The sequence below is a fragment of the Berghia stephanieae genome, chromosome 3 (genome assembly GCF_034508935.2).
Source record: "Berghia stephanieae isolate SIO BIC M18660-M18661 chromosome 3, UCSD_Bste_1.3, whole genome shotgun sequence".
NCBI lineage: Eukaryota > Metazoa > Mollusca > Gastropoda > Nudibranchia > Aeolidiidae > Berghia > Berghia stephanieae.
In genome coordinates this window covers 13765654-13781448 of record NC_088362.1, presented here as the reverse complement: position 1 = coordinate 13781448, position 15795 = coordinate 13765654, and the positions used below count along the sequence as shown (strand labels likewise).

Sequence of the window (15795 nt, the reverse complement as noted above, 5' to 3'; positions counted from 1 at the left end):
CCAGGAGTTTTTTTTTTTGCAATTTTCGCAAACAATCAATCTACATGAATGAAGCATTAAAAAAAGTAATGTCTATTAAACTAAGCACCTAATTTCTCTGATACCAAATTATCGGTTTTGTAGACAACCTATTTTTAGAATCACGATCTTATGTTGTTTTTATTATTTTGTCACTTCTCTATCTTATGATCACACGATCTTTACTTACGTGCGTTTTATTTTTATATTGTTGTTATCATTGATCTAATTTTGATTTTAAACTCTCCTTAGATTCAATATTCGTATTACCAATATGTCAACTTTTAAATCTTCAAATCCATTTGAAGACGATGAAGATAGCGATTTTGTAATGGTAAACAAGTCATCATCATCAAGAGTAAGAGGAAAAACAACGAGGTCGAATAATCAAAACAATTTATACTCGGACCACAGTACTGAATGGAATGTATCAGGTGATGTTAATCCATTTAATAATCGCATGGAAAATTTGCAACGTCAGATAGACAACTCAGAGAACACTCAACTTGAAAGTACACAGAGAGCGCTTGCCAGCATTTATGATTCAGAAGCGATGGGAATAGCCATAGCAGAGGTTTGTAATAATTGTAATGAAATGAAATGGCTGGTGACGTCAGTTTGTTTACAATTCCATACATTGATTGATAGACCTAGAGTCCAGAACCTAGAGAGTTTTTTTTTTTTTTGCTTTTGTTTACTTAGAAATGAGCGTTTTAATTCTAAAGTTGGAAGACGTGGGCTGTCGTAGTTATTGCCAGACGTGTCTGCCAATGCCAATAAAGACAAAGAAGGATGATTATTGGCAGACACCTGTTTGACAAAAATGAAAAGGCAGAACTACACTTACGATTTTCTATTTCAGATACATTGCAGTAGTAGGATAAACTACAATCTTCTTTTTTTAAATTCCCTTTATTCATCCCCAAGGGGAAATTTGTCTTTAGTCTTTAGGATCTATTCCAAGGAAGACTGGAATAACCCAGACGTCAGCCGCAGTGCAGCGCCGCAAAGTGAGCTAGGGCTAGGTGACTTGCTCAAGGCCACACAGCGCAGCGGGGTACTACCGCAAACTCGGGGACCCAAATAATTTTGGGGGTTTGGGAGGGGGGAAACTTTTTTTTTAAAAAGTCTAGATAGTACTAGTAGGGGGTTTGGGAGGGGAAAGAATTAAATTTTTTTAAAAACGTTTCCCCCCTCCCAAACCCTCAAAATTATTTTTTTTTAAAGTTTCCCCCCTCCCAAAACCCCAACATTATTTGGGTCCCCGAGTTTGCAGTAGTACCGCGCAGCAGTGGGTGATCAAACTCGTTACCTTTTGGGTACGAAGCAAAGACCGTACAGCTGAGCCACGCTGCCCCTTTCCATCCCTTTACAAAAAGATTATTTTTTTTTTCAAAAGTTACATGAATAAAAAATGTTATATTGTGTAGAAATATGTTGTTTACATGATAAAATGATTGTTGATAAATTATCTTTTTTCTTCTTAAGGAGCTGGTCCATCAAGGAGAAACTATTGAAAACATAGAGAACAAAACCATAGGCATCCAAAACACACTAAAGACATCTCAGCGCCACCTCAACAGCATCAAAAGTGTTTTTGGTGGTATCAAGAATTGGTGGAAAGGAGATAAAAATACTCCACAAAAAGAAAACACTGCTACCACATCACGGACAAGGTAAGTGTTGATTTTGTTAAAAAAAAAAAAACAAAAAAAAGTCCTTTGTCTTGAAATGGGATTACTTGGTTTTGTCCTGGCACTAGCCGGAGTCCTTGTCTGAGAGGGGAACAGTCAAATGTAAATTATTAGTTTTGGGAGATGATATTTGTTTCCTGCTAAATCATCTCTGTGTTATGAACTGTTATATACATTTATTTTGAATTTAGTGATTTGAAAGCCTTTGATTGTAATCCTCTTAGTGGTACCCTGTGCTTGTGTCTGAACGAGACTGTTGGGTGATCTCAAACTAATTTGGCAATGTAGCATGGGCACCACGACTACAGAAAGACAAAGACCTCATAGAAAGTGTTCTAAGACGCGCAACTAGGGTTATTCCTGGATTCAAAGATTCTAGAGTACACAGAAAGACTGAAAAAGATACGAATACCGAGCATGCAGTATAGGAGAGATAGAGGAGACCTTATCTCAGTGTTTAAATACACGCACAATCTATACTCTGTAAAAATGAGCCTTCTCAATCTTGATTCCACCAGCACCACCAGAGGACATAGATTCAAACTCTCCAAGGAAAAGTGTTCTCCAAACCTTAGGCAGAACTTTTTCTCAGTTTGGGTAGTCGACAAATGGAACCGCCTGCCTGCAACAGTTGTCGACACAGGCATTCAAGTGCCGTCTTGACGCTTATTGTGAAACAGAAAAATACTGTTTGTGAAGTTTAATTCAGACACCTCCTTCCAGTTTTGAGAGACGTGAATTAAATACGTTCACAAATGCACAAGAGCAGATAAAAGGCTGTAAAAGCCTACATAAATCTGGACTTATATCATATCATATCATAACAACAGTTGCGTCTCTCTAATCTGAAATTCCACAATACGGATGTCTCCATTTTCCAGACAGGTAGTCCAGGGACGACGTTTTTTTGTCTTTATTTGTACACTTTAGGGACTTTCCACTTATCAGATGTCTCTGTAATCCTGACAAAATACCATTGCTGGGAACAGAGATGTTTGGATTGGAGAGATGTGACTGTGCATTGAAAGTTTGCTCTGGGAATCTACATCTGTTCCCTATTTGAACCATTCCCCTTTGTCTTACTTTCTCTCATATGCTTTTGTAATTCTAGAATTCTAGAAATTACCTAAATGTGTCACAAGTGCTTTAAAACCTTTAAAAACGAACAAATTTCTTCTTTTAAAACAAATTCTCTACAAAATTAGCATCCCTCTTACAGCCAGGCGAAGGTCTCTCCCATCGCGGCTTAAAAGTTTTTATTCTCTATTGCCTTCCTGAAAAGACAGCAAGGGTAGTTTCTCTTGAAGTCCTGAATTGGTTCAATGTTTTTTTTATTTTCTGTTTTTGTAGTTAATCAAATGTAATGACAAGTTGCACAATATCTCAGAACTTATAGCTTTTTGGGGGATTTTTGGGTTTGTTTTTTTTTTGTTTTCCTTTTCTTTTGTAAACTTTTAACCAGTAGATTTTGACCAATCAAAAGTGCTCAGACAAGTATGGTTGGTTGTCTATGAACAATAATGTGAATGAAGTCCACCTGTCTCTGATCATTGTTATTGTTTTTATCCTGTCAGATGGATGACTAACACGATTTTCTCAATCATATTATAAACATGTAAGTTTACACATAGTTTCCTGTGTTGGTTCTATTGAGGCTTTGCGCTCAGCCAAAAAGCTCACAACATTTGCCATTTGGATATAATGTACCAACACACAAAATTATATGTAATCTTAAACATTTATAGTCTGTTTAGTGAAAACTACTCATAAAATGGCTGGCTAAAACTAAAAACAATAACAAAGACTTGAGTCACGTCAACTTCGCTCTATCTATTGATTAAACGTTAGAACACTGGGTATTTTATTGATAGTAAAACTTGTGTAGTTTGCTATGTTTACATTGTGACGACTGTTATTGTTACATCCATATCTCGACTTGAAGGTGAATATTGTTGATATTTTAAGACACAAAAGACTGTTTTCATTTTGTAATAATTTGACAGTATACCATTGTTTTACCAGATTGAAAGAAACCATAGACAAAAGTGAGCAACAAATAGACAGGCCAAGGACAAATTACAATGGTTTCTATGAGGATAATGATAATGATCTAGATGCACGGTTCATGGCCAAGGCTCCCAAAGCTTCTTCTCCGACAGGGGGCTATTCCATGATTTCACCAGTAACCCGATCTGCCCGAGAAGAAGAGCTTGATCATAATCTTGGTATGTAGGAGTTGATATAGAAAGGGAGGGCCATGCATCACCGATTTTCGACTCTGTATGAGGTTCAGTTAGAGGGTTGTTTAAAAAATTTTTTTGTTATATATAGGTATTTTGATATCATTTTTTATTTTTATTTTGTTATGTATTTTGATATCATTTTTTTTTTTTATTTTGTTATATATAGGTATTTTGATATCATTTAAAAAAAATTTTGTAATAATGCGATCAAAATATTTGTTTATCATTCTTTGTATTTTTGTTTTGTTTTTCTTTCTTTCTAAGGTGGTGTCTAATTTCTTTTCTCATAGATCCTAAAAATGGTGGTATTTTCTACTTATAATGTTATGAGGAGAAAGTTTACTGGTTGAGATTAAAATAAAAGGCATTTTATCAGAGGTTATGTAATATGGATAGACAATTTTACGGGCTTATTCCCAGTTATTCAATAACACAAATGTTCACTTTTTTGTTATTTTTTCCTCCACCAGGTCTGATGTCAGATGGAATGGGTCGTCTCAAGTCCTTAGCCATGGATTTGGGTGATGAAATTCAGCAACAGACTGATCAGCTGGAAAGAATAAATCTCAGAGTGGAAGATACGGACGATCTAGTTAGGAACCAAAATACTCAGATGAGGAGGATATTGAAAAAGTGATTAAACAGTCAAGAGGATATAATTTACATATTTGCATATGAATCAAATTATTTATTATTAAATTCTATTGTAATTAATTCGTCAATCCAAGAAATGGGTACGCAGATATTGGTAATGGTTTGATATTTTATTCACTTGACAATTTGTTGGAGGATACATATGGTGCATGTGTGGCTGTGATATAGTGGTGCTGTCTTGGACTCACAAAATGGCCCAAATTAGATCTGAAAGTTTGAGCCAATGTGCAGTTAGGAAAGGCATTTTACACATATTTTCATTGATTTGAGCAGTGATAATGGAATTTTGTTTGTTCTTTTATCTTGTCTTTTACTTTTGGCTTTATTTTCATATTATTTTATGTTGGCAGCTCTGAATTTCAAGCTTACGACGAATTTTTTTTTTTTCTCCTTTGTTTTTTTGTGTTTTTTTTTTAGACGACTTGGAATATGATCTTCCTGATAAAAAATTGTATATTAGTCAGATAAGTGTATATGTGTTTCCATTTTGATTCTATATTTTTTTTCTTTTTGTTGGCATTCCCAGGACAAATTGAGTCAATTTGATAATTATTTATTTGCTCCGTCAGCTTGAAGCTGTAAGTATAAGAAATATGGTTTATGAGTGGAACAAACATTTGCAATCTCTGGATAATTCAAATTTCCATAATAATTTACAACAATAAAAAAAAAGTTGTATGTTGTATTGTAAATATTGATAGGTTGTATTATTTTTAGATCTAATATTTTTGGAGTTGTGTATTTGTGTAGATTATTGAATGTTGACAAGATTATTATTTTTTTATTATTCAGTAGAACAGGTCTGGATAGAACAGGGGCCGGATTATGACAAGGGTTTTAAGGGAAAGAGAGAGAAATGTTGATTTAGACCATTTGGCTTGTTTCGTTTGTTTGAAATGCGTCTATAACATGACTCGGTTTTAGAGGGGATTTTAGCCAGGTTATATTGAGGTTCCATTGTATGGTATTGAGGGGATATATGACAGATAATGAATTACATTTACTTTTGCCTTCTAATTTTCGAGGTGTCCTGAATACTCAAAAATGTGTGCTTTTTTTTATGCCATTATTTTGAGGAATTTGAAAAAGAAATCCTAATCCACCAGATTGGTATTTCTTGTTGGGTTTTACTTTCATTCTTTCCCTCAACATGTCCGTATTATTTTACTTATTCGTGGATATTTGAAACCCAAGAGTTGTTTCCATTTCTTGAGCACTGATTTGGTCTCTAAAAAAGGGGTGGTTTTCAAGCTTGGCTAGATTTTCAGAGATGTCAGACAGGGTTTTTTCACACCCCAGTTCACATCGCAGCAGATTTTATTGAAGTGTCTCTAAGAGGAAGATCACTGAGTGCTCTTATTCTCAAGACAGAAATAATATTATTGGAACTTATGCAACAAAGGCCCAATACATCTGCAAAGGAAAGGGGAGGTTTGATTAAGAGAGATGTTTCTGTTTGTTCATTTAAAAGGTTTGTTTTAGGAGATGTGATGCTCTACTCATTTTCAGGGTTTAAAAAAATAATAATTTGACATCTCTGAATTTTAAAAATTAAACTTATACCAGTTAATTTCTGTCAAAATGGGTAAACTTGAGAACCTTGCAGCAAAGCAATGGACTATAAAGGAGTGTTTTTAGACTCAAACTCAAACCCTTTCTCGGTTACGTGAGTAACAATTGTATGTCAAGAAGTAAGAGTCGCTGTATATACAGTTACTCAATTCTGACTAAGGCATTAATTCACTCAATCCTAGAGTTTTTTTTGCTACTTTTCAAAATTGAAAAAAATGTATTAAAAATGAGCATGTACAAAGATGGTTTTGTTCAACTACCCTTAACATGTAAAACGGGCAGGGAGGTACGTACTGTGTCTTCTATCCCCTGATATCTGTTTTCCAACATGCTTTCTGTCTTTGTCTTGGAATGAGGTTACTTGGTTTTGTCCTGGCCCTGATTGGCGTCCTGGCTGGGAGGGAAACAGTCAAATGCATAGTTATTGTTTTGGGAGATGATATTTTTTTTCCTTGTAAATCATCTCTCTGTTATGTATTATGTTATTTTTAATGTATAGTGTAAGCATTTGAGTGTATTCCTCTTCGTTGGATTATGTGCTTGTGTCCGGATGAGACTTATAGGTGATCTCAAACTGAGTACATTGGTGGTATGCTCTTGGAATCTACATCTGATCCCTATTTCTTCTAGTTCCCCTTTGTCTTACTTTTTCTTGGGTGCTTTAATTGTAATTCTAGAACTTTTTACTATCCCATTTTCTTCCTTTTTACTGGCGCTGATATAACCTAAATGTGTTGCAAGCGCCGTAAAACCCTTAAAAACAAAAACAAATTAACATGTAAAAACTAAAAACATTAGCTTTGATACTACGCCTATAATTTGTCTCATAAAAAGTAAAAGTAACCCGGGTAAACTACGGATGTATTCGGTGTTAGGGTTGAGTGAGTTAATATAACTTTAAAGTGTCATAAGCCCCAATAAATTTATAAAGTTAATTGACTTGACTTTTTTTTTATCCTGATTGTAAATCAGGGCACTCCCCATCATTTTCCCTGTTCACACCAATGGCCACTCAGCTGATGTGTTGTATAAAATATGATGTTTGTCTCTGTAATAGTAATACTGGTGTCTTTAATAGTTTAATTTTTGTGTAGATAAAGACTTTTATGCTTAGCAGTAGATATTTTTTATTTATGTAATTGATGTTCTCAGTTTGTCAGTGGATATTTGTTTGTCAGAGCATGACTTGATATCTGATGCAGAATATGTGCAATATTGAAACATTTTTTCTTCTCTTACTGTGTCTTCTATCCCCTTATATCTGTTTTCCAACACACTTTCGGTCTTTATCTTGGAAAGAGATTACTTGATTATGTCCTGGCCCTGGCTGGGTGGGAAACAGTCAAATGCATAGTTATTGCCTTGGGAGATTATATTTTTTTCCTTGTAAATCATCTCTCTGTTATGTATTATTATATTTGTTATTTTCAATGTATAATGTAAGCATTTGAGTGTGTTCCTCTTTGTTGGATTTTGTGCTTGTGTCTGGATGAGACTTGTAGGTGATTTCAAACTAAGTACATTGGTGGTGTGCTCTTGGAATCTACATCTGATCCCTATTTGTTCTCAATTCCCCTTTGTCTTACTTTTTCTTGGGCGCTTTAATTGTAATTCTAGAACTTTTTACTATCCCATTTTCTTCCTTTTTACTGGCGCTGATGGGGATCCTGACCTCCCATAGCGGGCAGGGAGGTACATGCTGTGGCTTCTATCCCCTTATATCTGTTATCCAACATGCTTTCTGTCTTTGTCTCGGAATGAGATTACTTGGTTTTGTCCTGGCACTGGCCGGAATCCTAGCTGGGAGGGAAACAGTCAAATGCAGTTATTGTTTTGGGAGATGATATTTTTTCCTTGTAAATCATCTCTCTGTTATGTATTATTATTTTTATTTTGAATGTATAATGTAAGCATTTGAGTGTGTTCCTCTTTGTTGGATTTTGTGCTTGTGTCTGGATGAGACTTATAGGTGATTTCAAACTAAGTACATTGTGGTGTGCTCTTGGAATCTACATCTGATCCCTATTTGTTCTCAATTCCCCTTTGTCTTACTTTTTCTTGGGTGCTTTAATTGTAATTCTAGAACTTTTTACTATCCCATTTTCTGCCTTTTTACTGGCGCTGATATAACCTAAATGTGTTGCAATGAGCGCCGTAAAACCCTTAAAAAAACAAACTGGCGCTGATATAACCTAAATGTGTTGCAAGCGCCGTAAAACCCTTAAAAACAAAACAAACATGTCTGGATAGACTTTTAGATGATCTCAAACCTAAGTACACTGAGATTGTGCTCTTAAAATCTAAATCTTTTCTCTATTTGAACCACTCTCCTTTATCTTTCTTTTCTTGTATTGCGTACTTTCAATTATAAATCTATAATTTTTTAACCATCCCATTCTCTTCTTTTTTTTTTTTACTGGTGCTGAAATAATTTGAAGTATTGTGATTTTTCTTTTTTTCACTTTATTTTTGGTAAGAATCAGAAAATCCAAAAGCATCAACCCTACACTCCTGCTAAATATGAGATGAAAAAATAATGTTGTACTTCTGGGTAACGAAAAAATAACCCCACTAATAATAAATCAATTGATTGATTAATGTTTGTTTTCTTACAAAGATTAAGTTAGAGCTACACTACTTGATTTTGTTTTGATTCTAAGTCACTATATGCTTAATGTAGAATAAGTGGAATTAAAAAATAGATAAATGGTTTGTCAACTATGCCATGAAAATCATGAATTTTATATTTTTATGTCTGTATTTTTACTTTTGTTTTGATATAATGATGACGAAGATAAGAATGAGAGGAAAAAATGCATTTATTTATAAGCAGAGGGGGAAGAGAGAATAGAATGTGTGTTTGTGTGCATATGAGAGGGGGGGGGGGGGGGGCTACCCATATCTTTTATAAAGAATCTTAGTTTCAGTGGATCATCAACTCAATTTTGATTTTTGTTTTGTTTTTGTAGAAGGATAATTTTCTGCCATGCTTTTTATGAGAATATGTTGTTAGATTTATTTTTTGTATAATGGTCTGATGCTATTGTGAGAATTCCCTTTATTCATCCCCAAGGGAAAATTTGTCTTCAGGGTCCATTCCATTGTACAGACTGAAATAACCCAGGCGTCAGCTGCAATGCAACGCTGCAATATGAGCTAGGGCGAGTTGACTTACTCAAGGCCACACAGCACTGTGGGTGGTCAAAATCAGTACATTTCAGGTATGAAGTAAAAAAAAAACAAACTGCTAGCCACGCTGCCTAATGAGGTAAAGAATTAATATGATCATATTATTATTATCATACATTCTTTTTGTCGCCTTTATTAATTTGCTTGTTTGTTTTTAAAAATTATTTTTAAATCCTTCAATTCGTGTACACAGCACTGATACAAAGTCTGGGTGGGGTCCTTGACCTTCCATAGTGGGCAGGGGGGTACATACTGTGTCTTCTATCCCCTTATATCTGTTTTCCAACATGCTTTCTGTCTTTGTCTTGGAATGAGATTACTTGGTTTTGTCCTGGCCCTGGCCAGAGTCCTAGCTGGGAGGGAAACAGTCAAATGCATAGTTATTGTTTTGGGAGATGATATTTTTTTCCTTGTAAATCATCTCTCTGTTATGTATTATTATATTTGTTATTTTGAATTTATAATGTAAGCATTTGAGTGTATTCCTCTTTGTTGGATTTTGTGCTTGGGTCGGATGAGACTGAGAGGTGGTCTCAAACTAAGTACTTTGATAGTGTGCTCTTGGAATCTACATCTGATCCCTATTTGTTCCCAGTTCCCCTATGTCTTACTTTTTCTTGGGTGCTTTACTTGATCCCATTTTCTTCCTTTTTACTGGTGCTGATATAACCTAAATGTGTTGCAAGCGCTGTAAAACCCTTAAAAAAAAACAAAAAGCAAACTGATACAAAGTGCAATCCCCGAGAGGGAACAATATAGTTTTGCAATTAAGCGGGAGAAATGTGGCCAAGATCTTTGGGAATTATTATTTCCATTAATGAGTACAAGTGTGTCCATTATAAATGTGTTCTTCTGAATGTATTTAGATTAATATGGTTTTAATGTTGAACGCAACTTTCTTTTTTTTTTTTTTTGTCTGAACTATTGTTGTAAAGGAATAATCATGATATGATATATTGTCTGTAATTACAAGACATTCCTGCCATTGAGAATTTTATGAAATAAAGAATGATTCTGCCTAATACAAACGGTTCTATATGAGAATTATTAATTCTGACGAGTTTTGTCCTTTTTTGGGGGAGTAGCAAACCGTAATCTAATCTAATTAGGCGGGTGGTTGGATGGGAGCATCACCCTTGAATCATATACCTATGATGTTCGCATGGGTGTACGATCCGATAGTGATGTCGTTTCTTCTTCTCTTTACTAGCCTATCCTGCTTCTTTGGTTTGTGATTGTATTTTTGACAGGGGATATTTTTTTTCTGTAAATCTTCTGCCTGTTTGTTCTTGGTTATTTATAATTTAGCTTATGATATCTTTAGGTTATGATTTTGATTTACATTTGTACTATTTTTGTTAGATTGCTTGTTTTTTTGTTTCAGCGGTCTCTCATATAACCTCAATTGTGTTGGAAGAGATCTAAAGCAACAAACAACAATTATCTAATTAGATATCCCAAACTACTGCTGTTAACAGGTGAATGTTCCAATTCTAAATTGAGCTTTTATACAGCGCAATATCCACTAACTGTGCTCGAAGCGCTTTACAAGGGATCCCTGACCAACAGCAACAAGTAACATGTAGAACAAAAACATATGCCTGTTAGACAATTTTACCTCTGGCTAGGTCCAGGACAAATTCAAGTAATCTCAATCCAAAACAGACAGAAAGCAAGTTGAAAAAAAATTATCGAAGGATAGAAGTAGAAGACACAGCAAGTGACCAGCCTGCCCACTCTATGTACCTACAATGTCACCGGTGCAAGACTTTCAGATTTTTCAAATGGATTTTTTTTTCTTTGTGGCATCTAAATCATCACGACATAATGGTAGATCACATTTTACAATAAATTTCAGGCCTTTTCAATTTGTTGGAAATAAATTTCAGGCATTTTTTTGGGCCTAACCTACTTGCTCAAATGCATCGCAGAAAACAAGTACATAAAAAAAAAAAAAAATAAATAAAATCCAAAGCCAATGTTAATAAGCATCATAGTAGGAATGTTTTTATTACACAAAGTAAAATGTATTGATTATATTATCATAAATACACAGTGCATTCATGTAAATAAAAAGGAAGACAATTGGAGTGGGTTTTAACTGCTCTCTGCTTTTTTTTTTTTCATTCTAATCTCGATAATCATCAATGGATAATGCCAGCTTTATTATTTCATAAAACATATAGCGTATAGCCTTTTGTACTTAGCAAGTATCAAAGCATACACACACACACACACACACACACACACACGCAATTCAGATCAGAAAAATATTTTTAAATATATGGAGGGCAATAAATCAAATCTATACAGGCAATTATATTTAGGTAATTAGTAATAAGTACAATCTATAAAGGAAGTTTTTAAAAAAAGCATATTAATCATGATATAGAGCATTATTCTCCCTACACACAGATGTACACAAACATACATACACACACACACACACAAACATACATATACACACACACACACACACACACAATTCAGACCAGATAAATAGTTTTTAAAACGTGGAGGGCGATAAATCATAACGATACAGATAACTATTTTTAGATACTTAGTAATAAGTACAATCTAAAGAAGAAGGTTAAAAAATAAGTAAATTTCAATCATGATATAAAACATTATTCTCCAGTGTCAAATTAAACTTGTGTTATCTATATCAAAATATTTCCAGTGAACAATCTAGTTGACAGATATTGGCTTACTTCGTTGTTTCTTTTTAATTGTTTTTTTCGGGTGGGGGGGGGGGTAGTTTTTATTTATCTATTTATTATATTCGCTTTTTAGTTTTCTTGTTTTATTTTTTCAAACGGCAAAAAAATCTGAGCAATCACATATGATCCAACCACTGAGGGAATAGCACTTCAAGAAAACCAAACACAAAGTTTATGATAAGAGCAGATCTGTCTACGACCAAAATTTGCTCACTTCTTCTAGTGCAGTGTTATATATTGTGTATGTTGAACGTATGATGTTTTATCGTTTGTGTATTTTAGAACCTGGCACTTCTGAGGATGGAATTCCAAGCTATTTTATATTTCCCAGAATTGTAAGCCATCGAGATGGACTTGAAGAATGTCTGTCACATTTAGTTCTCATTGTCCGATATAGAAGGTTGTCATCTGCAAATAATATCAATTGGGTTCTTGGTGTAAGTCTTTCTGCCACCATTAATGTAGATTAAGAATAGGAGGGGGTCGAGAACTGTGCCCCGAGGAACACCAAGCAATCTTGGGGTGACTGATGACTCACCACCCACAACTACCTGTCTTCGAATGGTCAATAAGGGCTTAATCCATTGGAATGTTTTGTTTCGTATTCCAGATCTCCATAATTTCAGTGCCAATGTATGATGGTGGACTTTGTCGAAAGCTTTGCTGAAGTCTCATGATTTACAATGAAAAATTATCATCTCCCAAAACAACAAATACACATTTGACCACTTCCCTCCAATGCCAAGGGCTCTGGCCAGGGAGGACAAAATCAAGTAATCTAATTCCAAGACAAAGACGCAGAAGGCAAATTGGAAAAAAGCTACATAGGGATAGAGGACACAATAAGGGCCTCTCTGTCCACTATGGGAGGTCAGAATCCCCACCCAGATTTGATGAGAATGATTTATCCAAAAATATATTACTGATGCCAAAAAGTAATGGCTATTGGAACTGGATTTTAAAAAAAAATGATTATACACAATTATTATTTCAAGTTGACTTTTGTATGCATGCAAATGATCCCTCAGGTTCTACAATTATTATAGATATTGTAATTATATGACGTATCTTATTTTATTTTAAGACTATGCAAGTGTCTTATTGGAACAAATAGGTGACCTCGAAAAAGACACAGGGATAGATTGCATTCAATTGAGTGCATCTAGTTCTGTTTTAAATTTTTAACAAATCCTTTTGTAATAAAATAACAACTAACAATAATCACATGGATAAAATGTGGTGTTTGTATTCAATCTGCATAAATAAATAATGATTAAAAAAAAAACAAACATAACAATACAAAATCCAACAATGTTTTCAAAAATTTTAAATGAGAAAGACAAACCGGCTAAATCAATTTGTTAAAGATCATTATTATATAAAAGTGTGCTTTCTTTACCTGCGTAGATGAATTATGAGAATAAGGATAGAATGTCATTATAAACAAGACTTGAAGCCCAGTCTCAATAAATATTTAACAGTTTGAGTTGAAATGCATGTCATCCCCTAACAAATTTATTGTTGTAGCACGTAATTTTAGCAAACTTCAAACAAAACACGAAATAAAACATTAATTAAGAGTTGAGCTCTTCAGCATACACCTTAAATAAAATGATTTTTTTTTGGGGGGGGGGGGGGGGGGGGTTGAGGGCGTAAGAGACAAAGGCCAAACTAATGGTCATGTGGCAAAGCAGAGAATGAAATTCCGATAATAGAAACAAAACTGTGAATTCTGAGCACTATGTTTAAATCTGGCAAATCTGCATATTACATAAATAATTTTACAATCAGAAATGTTATGATAAATAGAGCATAAAACATACAAACAAAAAACATGTAAAGGTGATCGGCAGAGCTTTCTATAATCTTAATAAGATTCCTATTTAAACAATCATGGGGTCTATATATCATGAACATATCAATGTTTCTTCGATCATCTTACTCATTGATTCCAATAAATCTGCTACACATAACATATGGACACTTTATTATTACAATGATTTACTCAGGACTGTTACTCAAAGAAACAAAACAAATGAACTTATCATTATGACATTCAAAATTAATGTCATATTGCCCCACAATGTTTTGTTTTTTTTCTTTTAAGGGTTCCTGTTACACACACACACACACACACACACACGCGCGCGCGCGCGCGCACACACTCGCACACACAAATAAAATAAAGCAAAGAGATGTTTGGTCGAAGGTTACAAACTAACTGCATCATTAGAATTGATGATTGGTCTTTCTTAAAATCTTTATAAAAGTAATATTCTTTTGTTGAATGATGACAACATATGACTGATCAAAATAAGATTGTGGATGCATAATTACAGCAGATGATTGGTCGAATTAAATGTGCGTGAGTGTTACATTCTCACATCAAATGATTAGTCGAATTAAATGTGCGTGAGTGTTACATTCTCATTGCATAATTACAACAAATGATTGGATGAACTAAATGTGTGTGAATGTTACATTCTTACATCAGATGATTGGATTGGTCGAATTAAATGTGCGTGAGAGTTACATTCTCGTTGCATAATTACGACAGATGATTGGTCGAACTAAATGTGTGTGAATGTTACATTCTCACATCAGATGATTGGATTGGTCGAATTAAATATGCGTGAGCGTTACATTCTCGTTACATAATTACGACAGATGATTGGTCAAATTAATATATTTGTAAAATGCCATAATTCCTGTTGCCTAAGTAAAACAGACAATTGGTCAAGTTAAAACAAATATCTATGAATATTGCATTTGTGTGGCTTTATAGTCAAGTGATAGGTGTATATATATATAATATATATATATATATATATATATATATATATAATATATATGTTGCGAAATTGTAACCGCCCTGTCTCACCCAATCTATTACTTGTTTGTTTGTGTGTTTTTAGGGTTTAAGTAGCGTTAAATAGTGGCGCTATTTGATCACTTCAGGGTAATTAAAAACGAAGATAATTCGACAGATTTAGTTCGAATTAACAAGAGTATGAGAATCAAATTACGACAAAGGAGACATAGAGAGATTAGCAGTTGATCTAAATGCAATATATTATAGAAGAAGAGAGAGCAAGGCTGTGTGGATTGATGAAGAATCCAATGGCCCATGGGAAGCCAATGCTTCCCTCTTGTTGTTTTGTTTTTTAAGAGTTTTACAGCGCTTGCAACACATTTAAGTAATTTCAGTGCCAGTAAAAAGGAAGAAAATGGGATAGCAAATAAAATCTAGATTAACAATTAAAATCACACGAAGAAAGGTAGGACAAAGGGGAATGGTATAATGAGGGAGCAGATGTAGATTCCAAGGGTGTGCTCAGTTGGAGATCACGTAAAAGTCTCATCCACACACAAGCACAGGATCCTACTAAGAAGAACACGCTCAAATGCTTACATTACACATTCAAAACAACAAATATTACAATACATAGCAGAGATAAGATTTACCACCAAAAAAAATTAAATAAAAAGATAAATAAATAAAACCTCCAAAAGCTAATACAATACAGTTGACTGTCAAGAACCCTAAGCAGACCGCTTCCTTGTCCTAATAGAAATTTCAATAGAAAATTAACTGGTAGCTTCAATTTAATAAACAGATAAAATGGACATTTCAGGTCAACAGAACACGATGAATGAAGCACTTATGAGGAATGAGAGATGTGAGGATGGCGTTGTTAAGGTGAA

At 34.2% G+C, this 15795-nt stretch overlaps 1 protein-coding gene across 1 annotated transcript; it reads left to right on the top strand.

Annotated features, from left to right (window-relative positions):
• Positions 1-152: 152 nt before the first annotated feature.
• On the top strand, positions 153-10392 carry LOC144967173 (synaptosomal-associated protein 29-like). The gene is made up of 4 exons (XM_078904098.1): positions 153-592; positions 1507-1694; positions 3735-3937; positions 4426-10392. Exons 1-4 carry the CDS (start codon positions 293-295, stop codon positions 4590-4592), a joined length of 858 nt encoding a protein of 285 aa, XP_078760224.1. The 5' UTR covers positions 153-292; the 3' UTR covers positions 4593-10392.
• The last annotated feature ends 5403 nt before the right edge of the window (positions 10393-15795 follow it).

What these genes read in the sequence shown, in the direction of transcription:
- LOC144967173 (XM_078904098.1), top strand. Translation starts at nt 293, where the DNA reads ATGTCAACTTTTAAATCTTCAAATCCATTTGAAGACGATGAAGATAGC. An exon ending in TGGGAATAGCCATAGCAGAG is followed by an intron (nt 593 to 1,506) that starts GTTTGTAATAAT and finishes TTTCTTCTTAAG; the next exon opens with GAGCTGGTCCATCAAGGAGA. An exon ending in GCTACCACATCACGGACAAG is followed by an intron (nt 1,695 to 3,734) that starts GTAAGTGTTGAT and finishes TTGTTTTACCAG; the next exon opens with ATTGAAAGAAACCATAGACA.